The sequence below is a fragment of the Heptranchias perlo genome, chromosome 32 (assembly GCF_035084215.1).
Source record: "Heptranchias perlo isolate sHepPer1 chromosome 32, sHepPer1.hap1, whole genome shotgun sequence".
Taxonomy (NCBI): Eukaryota; Metazoa; Chordata; class Chondrichthyes; order Hexanchiformes; family Hexanchidae; genus Heptranchias; species Heptranchias perlo.
In genome coordinates, this window is record NC_090356.1 from 8,072,672 (window position 1) to 8,086,050 (window position 13,379).

Sequence of the window (13,379 nt, forward strand, 5' to 3'; positions counted from 1 at the left end):
AATGAAGGACATGTCAAGCTGCATTGTTAAATCAACTTATAATAAAACTCGACTTTTATACATACAGTGCAGCTCCATTTGTGCCTCCAATGTAGAAGTAAGGGCCTTGTTCTTTACTGTCCTCCTGTTTCTTGCCATTGGTGAGCCTGGGATTCACATTGTCTCCTGTTTTTTGATAAGCGGTGCCAGTTTGCTTTCCGTTTTCAGATCCCTCAGGTTGTGAAGCTCCAGTCCCTGTTGCGTACCATCGGGTAATTCAGAGGAACACAGAGCAGAAAATAAAGTTAGAAGGTTTCTAGGGTTGCTTTTCATAAACTTCAAATGAATAACCGCAATTTTTCATTCATTGGTTATTAGTGTTAATTGTGACCATGTCATTTATATCAATTAGTGCTAATTGTATTCAGGTGGTGCGTATCAAGTGGGGAATCTCGCATCCATTTATAGGAGGGAGCTTATCAAGGTGTGTAATGGGATCTCTGAGAATAAAGGCTTGGAAGCAACTGAAGACTAGGCTCTAGTATTCTATCCTTCACTACCTGGCTATTCGACTTTTTACAATTAGCACCTCCTGGCAATTTGTGCCCCAAATCTCCCTTATGTTATGAACTATGGCCCCAATATTAACAGGAGGGAGGGAAGGGTGCGGGGGAGTCCGGTAGTGGGCAACTAATCCAGCAAGGCTAGGGATATGGAGGCCCTGCTGATTTTAACGGCAGGGCCGAATTTAATTAAATTTTCGCTGACTCCCGCCTGACACCCGGCCAGGTTGACTGCCTGGTCGGGGGGCTGGAGTAGGAATTTAGCAGCAGGAGTCCGCAGTCGGTGACCCGTGGAGACAATCCCCGGCAATCAATGGAAGGAGATCTGGGATCGGTGATTTCCAGTGAAATTGGGGGGAAGGTAGGGGCTGGGCAGGCCCAAGGACTGCTTGAGGGGCCCGGGACGGTGGGGGAGGAGGGAGGGGTGAAGCACTGTGGCCCCTTCTGTCTGGCCCACAAGGAGTTCTAAAAGGATCAGATCTTTAATGCTTACCTAGGCGGTCGTTGCCTCCCATCTTGGATCTGCTGCTGGGCAGCTGACAGCGTGGGACCGCCCCTACGTACAGTTAATTCAATGTTAACTAGCCCCCTCCCACCTGCCTTTTGCAGGAGCCTCGTCGATGGCCTGACTTTGGGTAGTAAAAATTGAAGGCGGCGGGTTGGAGCCGGGTGGTAAGATTTTAAAATTTTAACCCCTCCCTCCCACTATTCCCACTGGGTGGGGGGATAGGTTTAAAATCAGGGCCATATGTGTCTGAGAACCCAGGAAACCACAGCAGGGAAGAATTTCTGTGATGCCATTTGCACAGACAAAAATGCAACAGGGTGAGACTTCAGCTCAACACTTTCATCTGCCAAAGAACTGGGGCGGGAATCCATCACAAACGGCACCTCAGGCAGTGAAACTCAGAATGGCACCCTGCCACACTGAGAGAGGAAGCCGGAGGCCAAAGAAAAATGTGCCACCATTTTTCTAACTTTCTCCCCAGAGAACAAAGGTGCCACTGAAGAATGTAAATCTCTCTCTCTGGGATTGATTACATTTGTTTTGTGTGATGTTGAGTCCATCTTAAGACCCAGAATGGGACTGTAAACCTGCTCTCAGCTAACAAAGATACTGCTGGGTCTAGCTGGGGTGCTGTGAGTTGAATTCCTTGGGATTTCCCAGGAACATCCCCCTGACTTGTTCTGATGCGCTAGATCAACATAATGGGGACAAACTGAAGGAGCGCCCCTATTTATAATTTGTAGGGGAACTTCAGAAAGGCGGAGACCTGGTAGATCTGGGTTTTGCCAAAATTACTGCCCAGTTATGCTCCCCCACCCTCTTTCCAATTCATGCAATGTTTGGGCTAATGTACCGTGAACCTACATCACACCAGTCCAGTGACATGACCTACCGTTGTGAGGAAGCATAGTTGTACTGTTTGAACTAAGTGAAACTGATCAGAACTGTTGCTATGGACATTCACTTGTGAAATAAAGCAGCTTAACAATCTGTACTTACTACTGATTCGTAGAAAGATGAAGTGACAGAATTAGCTGAGAGAACAAGCCTCAGTGGGTAGCAACAGCCAACATTCCTGAAAGCAGCAATCTCAACCTCTGCAAATACTGAAGGCCACAACATTCATTCCTCTCTCCCTCTTCCCCCACATTTCTCCTGATGACAAATCATGCTTGGGGTACAGTTCCAAAGCTACTGACAGCTCTCTGGTGTCTTGTCTAAATGACCATTCTTTGTGTGAGACTAAATAGCAAGCACTGGCAAGCTCTTCACCATGGGGGCTTCACAGACAATCCTGGGGAAAACCCACACAAACCCTACAATTGAATCAACTATTAGTTTTGTCCCCTATCCACCATAAGACATGCACAAACCATTGTTACGATAAAAGCTACCATAAGCACACGTTCTATGCTGAAAGGAGCTACCTCCCCAATCCCTGAACGAGTAATCTCAGTGCAGATAACTGTTTTCAGGGTCTGACGTACCATTTTTGTATCACAGCTAAAGATAATATACGATTGGACATTTCCATTCATTACAGTAGTACATCGACAGCAGTACTGTATCAAAAATCTCAGGAAGAGCTCATCTGCTTTACTCCTCCTTCTCAGAGAACTAGGAACATAGGGCATTCAACCCCCCGAGCCTGTTGCACCATTCAATTAGATTATGGCTGATCTGTATCTTAATTCCACCTACCCACCTTGGTTCTGTAACCCTTAATACTCTTGCCTAACAAAAATTTATCAATCCCAGTTGTGAAATTTTCAATTGACCACCAGCCTCAACGACTTTTTTGGGGAGAGAGTTTCAGATTTCCACTCCCCTACTTATTAAAATCTTGATTTATTGTCCCATTGTATCAATCATAGGAACATTGGAACAGGAGTAGGCCATTCAGCCCCTCAAGCCTGTTCTGCCATTCATTTACATCATGGCTGATCTGTCTTATCTCCTTAATCAAAAAATAAACCGAGTGAGCTTTATCTTAGTGTGGTGTACTGGTCTTCAAATTTGCCACAATTCTGAATGTATGCAGGTCCTGATAATGATAACATTTCATGGGTGAACACCTTGTTCGTATACCGTTTGGAAATTTTACTAGACAGGTTCTAACCTGATTTGATACACTGCTCTCTGGCCAAGGATCTTTCAATCCTTGGAAAAGAGCCTTGTGATGCTTACAGGGACTTTATATGAACTCTGCTGAGGGCTGTGGTGCAAATAATACCATGTTCTTTCCCTGAATTCCAAGTGAAGAGGGCTTGTTTCTTCAAATGACAAAAGTTGCCCAAACGTACAAACTTGTTTCCAATGTGTTGCTAGAAAAACTGAAATAAATAGACACAGTCACAATGGAGCAAACTCAAGGGTTTACAACATGTCAAAGAAGGGTGTACCCTGAATTTTGTGCTATTATAACCGGGAACAAAAGAAACAAGAGCTTCAATACATTAACATCAGTGAGCTTAGCTGAAAGGTCGTGGCCAATTCTGTTATTGTAAGACACTAATAAAAATCAAAGGGGCTCTAATCAAGTCAAAAGCCATGACTGTGAAGTTTAAAAGAGTTTAAACAGTCATTAGAACCCCTAGATGGAATCTTTCATCTCTTTCAGGTATTTGCTATTTCATGTAATGCGTACTGTAGGAGATATTATTCCACTAAATAATTACAGCCAAAGGGTCCATGAAGCTCATATAGCTTGACCAAACTCTGTGGCAGCAGGACCGCACCCTTAAGTCTGCTAATCGTTCACAAAAAAGTGCCTGGAGACATTGGCCAAAGCAACAAAATTCACTGCCTCACTATAAGGGCAAATCATAAAAGAAGAAAAAGGATGTAATTATTTTAATATGTGATCACATATTACTTTATATTCTGTCAGTCTACTTGTTTAAAGAAATTAAAGAGCTTGAATTTTAATAGCACCTTTCACATCCTCAGGATGTCCCAAAGCACTTCACAGGCAATAAAGTACTTTTGAAGTTTAGTCACTGTTGTAATGTTTATATTCTCAATAGTGCAGTACTTATTCGTACAGGATTTCCTTGCATGTATAGTAAAAACAAAGGGTTAAAGAAATAGAGAATCCGTGGTAAAAATAACACAAGTGACATAGGTTAGATTACTTGTGTGACTCATTTTCCCAGACTCCACCTTTTCGGAAAAAGCTTAGCTGGGAGTGGCACTGATAGAAACCTCTGAGGAACACTGTACTGACATACATACAAAGGTGTGTGCAAATTGGTATGTGACGAAATGTTATTTTAAAAAAAGCCTTCAGCAATGGGCAATGAAGTGCATTAAAAGAGAATTGTATTCATATTAATTGCCACACAATACTAAATATTACACTTTCTGATGATGGCAAGTGCACTAATAGCAGTCATTATGTGCTAAACCCCTTTTAATGACATCATGCAGTTCCAATTCACTACATAAGGAAGCATGGAAAGATAAAAGGCCATTCGGCCCATCAAACCCCTTCTGCAGACCATTTGCAATTTAGCTCTATTGTGGACTCTGCCCAAGCTATTTAATTTCCCAATTAAAGGATCCTGCTAACTTAGTCCCTGACCACTCATCCCCCAAAGGTGAATCAATAAAAGTCGACAATACCAATAATTTTACAGTCTACATAAAAAATCTCGAATCAGTTGCCTTCTTTGGCGTAACATCTCACAGCAACCACCATGTTCCTTGCTCAGCATTAATCTACTTATTTTTGTAGTCATCAATCCCATTTCTAACCAAAAATTCTTCCAGTACTTTTTAAAGGTGTTAATCAACATGAAATTAATTCTTTCTATCTGGGAGTCTATTCTACAAGTCCATGATACTTAGGGGCAGAAGGGAATATTCATTTTTACACAACTTTCTTCCGACTTGTTTTTTTTTTATTCGTTCACGGGATGTGGGCGTCGCTGGCAAGGCCGGCATTTATTGCCCATCCCTAATTGCCCTCGAGAAGGTGGTGGTGAGCCGCCTTCTTGAACCGCTGCAGTCCGTGTGGTGACGGTTCTCCCACAATGCTGTTAGGAAGGGAGTTCCAGGATTTTGACCCAGCGACAATGAAGGAACGGCGATATATTTCCAAGTCGGGATGGTGTGTGACTTGGAGGGGAACGTGCAGGTGGTGATGTTCCCATGCGCCTGCTGCCCTTGTCCTTCTAGGTGGTAGAGGTCGCGGGTTTGGGAGGTGCTGTCGAAGAAGCCTTGGCGAGTTGCTGCAGTGCATCCTGTGGATGGTGCACACTGCAGCCACAGTGCGCCGGTGGTGAAGGGAGTGAATGTTTAGGGTGGTGGATGGGGTGCCAATCAAGTGGGCTGCTTTATCTTGGATGGTGTCGAGCTTCTTGAGTGCTGTTGGAGCTGCACTCATCCAGGCAAGTGGAGAGTATTCCATCACATTTTCATAGTGGAGAGTTTCATACACATTACTTAATTTCCTGCAGCATTATTACAACTGTCAATCTTAAAAAAAAGTTCCAAGAACGTAAGGAACGATGAAGTGAGAAAAAGGTCATTCAGCTCTTCAAATTCATTTCTTTCATAGGTCACGTTCAATCTACCCTATCAGTATTCCTCAATCAAGGAAAGAGCAAGATTAGTTTGCCTCCTAGAGTGTTCATCAAGCAGCTTTTAGTAGTTCGGTCACTCTGAAAGACACATATCCAACTTCTTCACTGGAGCATCATCTCAGGAGAACTGTCAAGTCAATGGTACAATGTCCTCTCTTGGTAAAAAAAAATGGTTGCATGGAACCCAAGGCAGAACTATATACCATGGGATGAGTAGTATCACATCAGATGCAAATGTGCTGAAAGGACAACTTACGATGGCAACTACTGATTCTACTGTATTTGAAGGATAACACCCTTAGAACAATGAGGAGGACCTTTTACAACCTGTTGTAGCATCTTAATACCGTAAAGCACTCCCTCTTCACATCAGATTGTTGGCAATCACATGGTAAAAATAAGGAGCCTTGAAAGTTAACAGTTGTAATGAAAAACAGGGCCTCTGATGGTAAACCCACCTCCGCCCAAAGTAGTAGTTCAGAAAATACTTGAGATCATTGTTTGCGAACCATCCCATCCAACCAATGTGGATTGCTACACCCTGTGGAAAACATGTACACTCTTTGAAATCTGAATCCCATTCATGGCCTACTACTAGAACCTGGTCAGCACATCAACAACATGCGGAGAACTATATTTTTTAAACTGAAATGAGTGGAGGTGGTAAATGGAAGGTGGTTGGTGGAATTGTAGACAATGTCAGGTCAATTTGCAAATATGTTACATAGAAATTACAGCACAGAATCAGGCCATTCGGCCCAACTGGTTTATGCCGGTATTAGCTCTTCACACGAGTATCCTCCCACCCCACTTCATCTAACCCTATCAGCATATCATTCTATTCCTTTCTCTCTCATGTACTTATCTAGCTTCCCCTTAAATGCATCTATGCTATTCGCATCAGCTGCTCCATGTGGTAGCAAGTTCTACATTCTAACCACTCTCTGGGTAAAGAAGTTTCCTCCTAAATTCCCTATTGGATTTATTAGTGACGATCTTATATTTATGACCCCTCATTTCTGGGCTTTCCTTGCTTCTATGTCCCATCTGCAGGCCTCTGGTTGGGTGACTGGCAATATAAGTGACAGTGCCTCCCTACATTGTAATTTTTAAAGGGGTAGATTTTCATCAGGATCGCCTGTTATAGAACCTGCAATGGAATGACAATCCAGAGGGTTCTATAGTGGGCGGGTGATCCACTCCCCCAGATTACTGCCCAGGTGGTGAAGATGCTAAGTTACCCCATATTGTATTGCTTTACTGCTTTCTGGGGTTGGAATTTGGGAACGTGGGTGAAGTTACAGGAGGACTTCAGGATGTCAGGGCATACCCAAGGCACCAACGCGAGGTGCTGAGAACATCCTGGGGGGTGAGGAGGAGCAATGGGGCACAGCTAAGCCATCAGGAGCAGAGACGCTGATAGCAGGGGGACAGACAGTGGTCTGCACCCACCAGGAGAAGGCAGTACAGCTGCAGGCATCGGAAGAAGTCAGAGCATCTGTGCCAACTGAGAGGAGATGAAGCATCCATGGACACTGGGGGCAGTAAAAAATATTTCAGCCACCAAGAAGAGTTGCTAGAAGCACTTCAGTGAGGGGAAGAGGATTGGACACGATAATCTTGTATGTGAAGAAGCCCCAAGAGAAGCATTGATGAGTCTGCGCAGAATACTGAGACCCAAGGTGAGAAAGCTCAGGTTAAAAAAAAATTCACAGCTCTGGGAATGGAGCAGTATGCAACGCCAAGATCTCGGAGGAAGGAGAGGCCTGTGTGGGGAAAGGTTCTTTGAGCTCCATGTTCGATAGTAAGGATCGATTTTGTGGTACATTTAGTGATTTTTTTTTCAGAATTGTTGTTTTATTTTTTCTGCGTTTATTCTAAGTTTTTTTTTGTGTGTATATTGTAGGGTGTGTGGGGAATCAATATGGCTGCATGAAAAAAAAACTAATTTCAGAGACTCGATCAGTCGCTTTTCTGCTGGTTGCTGGTCATTTTTTTTTTGTTTGCTTTCTAGTGGAGATATTTTTATAAGGAGATTAGTAAATTGCCTGTGGCATTGTCAATGGTTTATTGATCAGTATAAGTGGGGGAGTGGGACGAGCTGGATTGCTCTTGCATAGAGCTGGTGCGGACTCGATGGGCTGAATGGCCGCCTCCTGTGATAAGTGAGAAAGAGCTCAGAAACTCACACCATCGAGCCACCTGCTGGCCAGGATCTGCCACTACATTATAACAGTTGACATAGCAATTTACAATGGCAAACGTTGACAGAAAAGCGTGACCATAAATCATGACAACAGGAAATGTGGTGTGCGGACAGGAAGTGTGCTCCTGCACAAGATTTTTTTTATATATAAAGAATATAATGAAAATAATGCAAGTTTTATGGTGGTTTTTGATTGCTTGTTCTTTTCAGAAATGGGACATTTGAGCCATTCAATATGCTTCACACCTGGCAGATACTTTGCCCTACATTCAATTGCCTGAAGCAAAACCTTTAACTATGAAGGAGAGGGTGAGCAGCACCTCTGACATATCGACTCCATACAGTGGTCATTTGGCGTTATGTTTTGGCTACAGAACAACAACAACGTGCATTTATATAGCGCCTTTAATGTAGAGAAACATCCCAAGGGGCTTCACAGGAATGTTATCAGACAAAATTTGACACTGAGCTACATAAGAAGATATTAGGACAGGTGACCAAAAGCTTGGTCAAAGAAGTAGGTTTTCAGGAGTGTCTTAAAGGAGAAGAGGGAGGTAGAGAGGGGGAGAGGTTTAGGGAGGGAATTCCAGAGCTTAGGGCCTAGACGGCTGAAGGCACAGCCGCCGATGGTGGACTGATGAAAATCAGGGATGTGCAAGAGGCCAGAATTGGAGGAGCGCAGCGATCTTGGATGGTTGTAGGGCTGGAGGAGGTTACAGAGTTAGGGAGGGGCGAGGTCATGGAGGGATTTGAAACCAAGGATGAGAATTTTAAAATCAAGGTGTTCTCAGACCGGGAGCCAATGTAGGTCAGCGAGCACAGGGGTGAGGGGTGAACGGGACTTGGTGCGAGTTAGGACATTAAAGTGACCTAAGCATATGCTGCTTATCTGGCTTTTTTTCTCAGTACATGGCATTAATTGATATAAATGAACGTATCCAGTCTATATGTGTGCGTAGCCCGTGATAGTAAAAATACAGCGACCTTAAAAAAGTTGATTTGCACTCCACCAGCTCAGCATGTTTCTTTCCCAAATGGAGGACTTCTTGGAGAGACAGGACACTGGTACAATCTGCTGTGAAGATTATTCACCTCCATTGGAAAGGATACAGAAGAGGTAATATAAATTGTGCAGAAGCCATTGATATTCTTCAGAAAAAAGAACAGCTAACACCGAATGAAGCTTGGAAATCAAGTGATAGCATAAATCGTGAAAACAAAATATGGGAATCGCCTGATTGTTGAAATTAGATCCCGCCTCATAACACATGATCCAAGCCAGTTGGTAAAGAATTACAATTTAATTTGCAATTGAAAATGTTTTCTTAAGTCAAACCATACTTCGAGTCACTGAGATTAGTGACAATTACTGTGACAGGATGGGCAGCCTTTGTGATGTAACAGGCAAAGAGGTCTTTACAAAAAAATGTTGTAACAGAATCAGCTAATAGGAAGGCACTGTTTTTGTTTTTCTGCTAATTGTCTCCCCTCCACTCTCCTGAAGGCGTTGGCTCCACGCTGGGGAATAGCTCCAGGGGCTCGGGTCACCACCCTCTGATATCTCACCCAAACTGGTCATGTTTGAGTTGCAACAGTGAGTGTTGACCATGGAGCCTGATCTACTCCACACCCGACGTGTAGACACACACATACACATCACAGCACATACTCTGCAGATTTTTCCTCTTCCTATCCTACAGGCGCTGAGGCAAATTATAACATTGACTAGAGATGGAACCTAGCGTCTTCCTAATCGGCATGGTTCATTTTCCCCCCTGCAGCGCACTCACCAACAGAGCAAACGGCAATGCAAACCCACTCTGTTCAAAGCTCAGCACAGTCTTGGATTCCTGATAATGTTCACAAACTACTCAAACCTCACTCTCATAGCCTTGTAACTCACCACTGTCTGCTATCATTCTGTATTACGGGGAGTACAAAAGCAACCATACTGGAATATCATATTCATTTGTCTGCATTCTTGGTAAGACATTAAGGACTGGAAATTCCATAGTGCTGGCTCCGCCAGCAGAAGAATAGCAGAACGGAACCTTTGTCTGCTCACATATTTGGCAGTAAACCCCATCTCAAATTGCGGACAGCGTCAGGGCAGGCCGCATGCGCCTGCAAGGGAACCTCAGCAGTGTCTGCCTCTATCAACCCTTGTAAGGAAGAGTGGCCCACAGCCACTATGTCTGAGGTGTCCCCAGGCCCCTTCGAGCAAAGGATAAAAAAAAAACTGCATAAGACTCTGAAAGGAGCCATTCTGCCTCCAGACAGGAGGCAATCAGTAGCCTCCAGGTAAGGCTTAGGGCTTTCAAAAGGCATCTGAGGGATTTACACCAGCTCTCAGCTGGCGAGAGTTCCACTGCAGCCTTTTAAGGGTGCAAATGGCAGAATTCCCAACATAACCTGGAGACACCTCCAGACATGGTGGTTCTGGAAGATCCTCCCGCAGCCTCCACATTGGAAAATGGCAACCTGGGAAATACAGGGCAGAATCATGAGATACCGAGCTCGGCCCCATTTTCCGCGGAGCCCCCAATCCAGGATTCCACCTTGGACTGGACTGGAATTTCGAGCCCTAAATAGTTTAGTCTGCTCTACACAACTGGCACTTATCCCACGTTGAATGCTATGATGTCATGGGGAAAAAAGATTCAAGGATTTGTGTCTGTTGGTAGTTTTGTTTTCAAACAATGTCAATTCAATAATTGTGAAAGATAATGAATCTCTGGGAACTTCTAGCCTGGGCTAGAGATACTGCAGCTTGAGGTTCACACTGTCTTCACTGAGAGATGTATGATGCCAGTCTAATTTAGTAGCACACTGTCCTAGGTTGAACACTAACCTGTAGAAGCACATGGCTCATTGTCAGAAGTGAAGTCTGGTGGTATTGACACACTTACTAGGAAGTTATCTCTAAATTCTTTTATATTGGAAACAGAAATGACATCTTGCTCTGAAGCCATATTATGTTTATCCTAGTCCTCCTGATGCACTATGATGCTAGTGGTGACATCTGACAGTCATAAAGACCTGGCTTAAAGGGGTACTGCCAGACTTTTTGCCAAGTTTGTTTAAATGCAACAATGATAAAGTACATTATCAGACATGTCTGCTGCTAGGACTTTCGAAATTTTGCACTTTGGTGTCAAATTTCACTGAATGGAATAAAACCTGAAAACCACGTTGGACGTTTGAGCTGCAGCGGACATATAAACCATGCCCGACACCCATTTGAACAGATTCTTCCACAGCATCCTAATCATGACTGTGCCAGAAAGTAATCCTGTCTGAAAGCATCCCTTTAAATGCACTGGTCGAAAACACTAAAATAGAAAGTTATGAATTATGTATGAAATTGTGAATGGTTGGGAGGGAGGCAATTAAAGGGGTGTCGTCTCAATGAGAAAGTAGTCAACAAACTTCTTTTTATTTGGGAGAAGGAAGAGCGGAACCAGTCATTGTGATCATACATTTTGATGTAACTTATGTCATATCAGGTGTTTGTAGAAAAAAAACAAAAGGGTTGCCAAACATTTTGAGGACTAACCCTTTAATCAAATAGTCCAGATCCGATCAAAACCCAGGATAGCAAAACAGGAACGATTTATGACCCGTGTCTAAACTCAGATTAAATTTCAGCATTACTACTACCTCCCAACTGTTTGCTGTTTGGTTTAATTTTTTGCCAGTCAGCCAGGTGTTATACACACAGGAAATCATCGCCATCTTTAGGAGTCTAAAGAGCAAACTGCTGAGAAATCCACCCAAATAGTTTCCCTTTGCTTTATAAAGAGTGCACACTATCTCTGCATAGGAACACTTTCAACAACAACTTGCATTCATATAGTGCCTTTAACGTAGTTAAACATCCCCAAGGTACTGAGCTGGGATAGGGTAACGGAATTTGGCTAGGGTATCATTGGTGACTGACCAAAGGTTTTGGTATTGTGAGCAGAACAGAAACCAGACTGAAAGGATTTGAACAGGGAGCAGTGGGAGAAGATGGGCACACAGAGTTGGGTGGCAATCATAGAATCGTAGAAAGGTTACAGCACGGAAGGAATCCATTCGGCCCATCGAGTCCGTGCCGGCTCTATGCAAGAGCAATCCAGCTAGTCCCACTCCCCCGCCCTATCCCCATAGCCCTGCAAATGTTTTCCTTTCAAGTACTTACCCATTTCCCTTTTGAAAGCCATGCCTGAATCTGCCTCCACCACGCCCTCGGGCAGAGCATTCCAGATCATAACCACTCGCTGCGTATAAAAGTTTTTCCTCATGTCACCTTTGGTTCTTTTGCCAATCACCTTAAATCTATGCCCTCTGGCCGTTGACCCTTCTGCCAATGGGAACAGTTTCTCTCTATCTACTCTGTTTAGACCCTTCATGATTTTAAATACGTCTATCAAATCTCCTCTCAATCTTCTCTGTTCCAAGAAGAACAACCCCAGCTTCTCCAGTCTATCCACGTAACTAAAGTCCCTCATCCTTGGAATCATTCCAGTAAATCTTTTCTGCACCCTCTCTAAGGCCTTCACATCTTTCCTAAAGTGTGGTGCCCAGAACTGGACACAATACTCCAGTTGTGGTCGATCTGTGATGCACTGAAAAACATTGGAGAGAAATGGGAGGTTAGAGATGGAGCAGCAATTCTAGAAAATAGAGGGGGGGCTTTTCAAGGAGAGGGTAAGGACAGCATTTTGGAAGTGGATCATAATATCCGAAGGGACCAGTTAATGGCATCTGATTATTAGGCCGAGGAGGCAATTGAGTGGTCAACCGCTGGGTCCTCGGGAGGTTTGAGGGAGCAGCTGGTGAGTCTCATAGAGGAGATGAGCTCTGCTGGGAGATAAGGGGAAAAATTGGAGTAGGGTGGAGGTTGAGTAAGGACAGGTGGAAGGGGCAATGGGGGTAATTTTAACCTAACCCACCGGGCAGGAAGCCCACGGGGTAGGGTGGATCACTGGGTTTACACCCCGCCCAATATTACTCTCGCCACTAACTTCAACGGAGAGTAAAATCGGGTGGGGTGAAAAACCAGAATTGCACCCGATCCAGTCAGTCTCCCGACAGATGGGTTAGTTTAAAATCGCCCCCCAATGAGACAGGAAGAAGCTGACATGATCAAATAGATAACTAATTTTTGAGATGAAGGAATGAACAGTAAGTACCAGACAAGCTCAACTCTGCCCTCCTCCAAAACGAACACACATTTTCCCTCAGGGTTACTTTATAGTAATCAGAAGCAAGAATCTTGTCTGGATTTCTCAGGAGCCGGCGTGAGAAGAGGCTGAAAAAGGAAAGGTTGTTTTATTTTTATAGTTTCCTTGAGGAGCAGGACTGCTCCTTCTGGCCCACAAGGAAACCTTGGGCCTCCCTTGACCCGGGCATCCCCCCCCCCCCCATCTCACCCCCATGTCCTCCGACTGCGACTCCCTCCCGACCACTCACTTTAGTGCCGGGGACCACTCCTTTGCGTCCCTGGCGGTGGCCTGTAACCGCCGGAAATTCCGCTCCCCCCGCTCGCCGGC

At 44.3% G+C, this 13,379-nt stretch overlaps 1 protein-coding gene across 12 annotated transcripts in view; it reads right to left on the reverse strand.

Moving 5' to 3' along the window:
* The window catches only part of LOC137300980 (probable beta-tubulin polyglutamylase), a 273,624-nt gene that overhangs the window by 59,131 nt on the left and 201,114 nt on the right, over nucleotides 1-13,379 (reverse strand). For all 12 annotated transcript variants that reach the window (XM_067970292.1, XM_067970294.1, XM_067970290.1 and 9 more), the window contains exon 6: nucleotides 66-234. In XM_067970292.1, coding sequence (XP_067826393.1) covers nucleotides 66-234 — 169 coding nt within the window. The remainder of the gene's footprint in view (nucleotides 1-65; nucleotides 235-13,379) is intronic.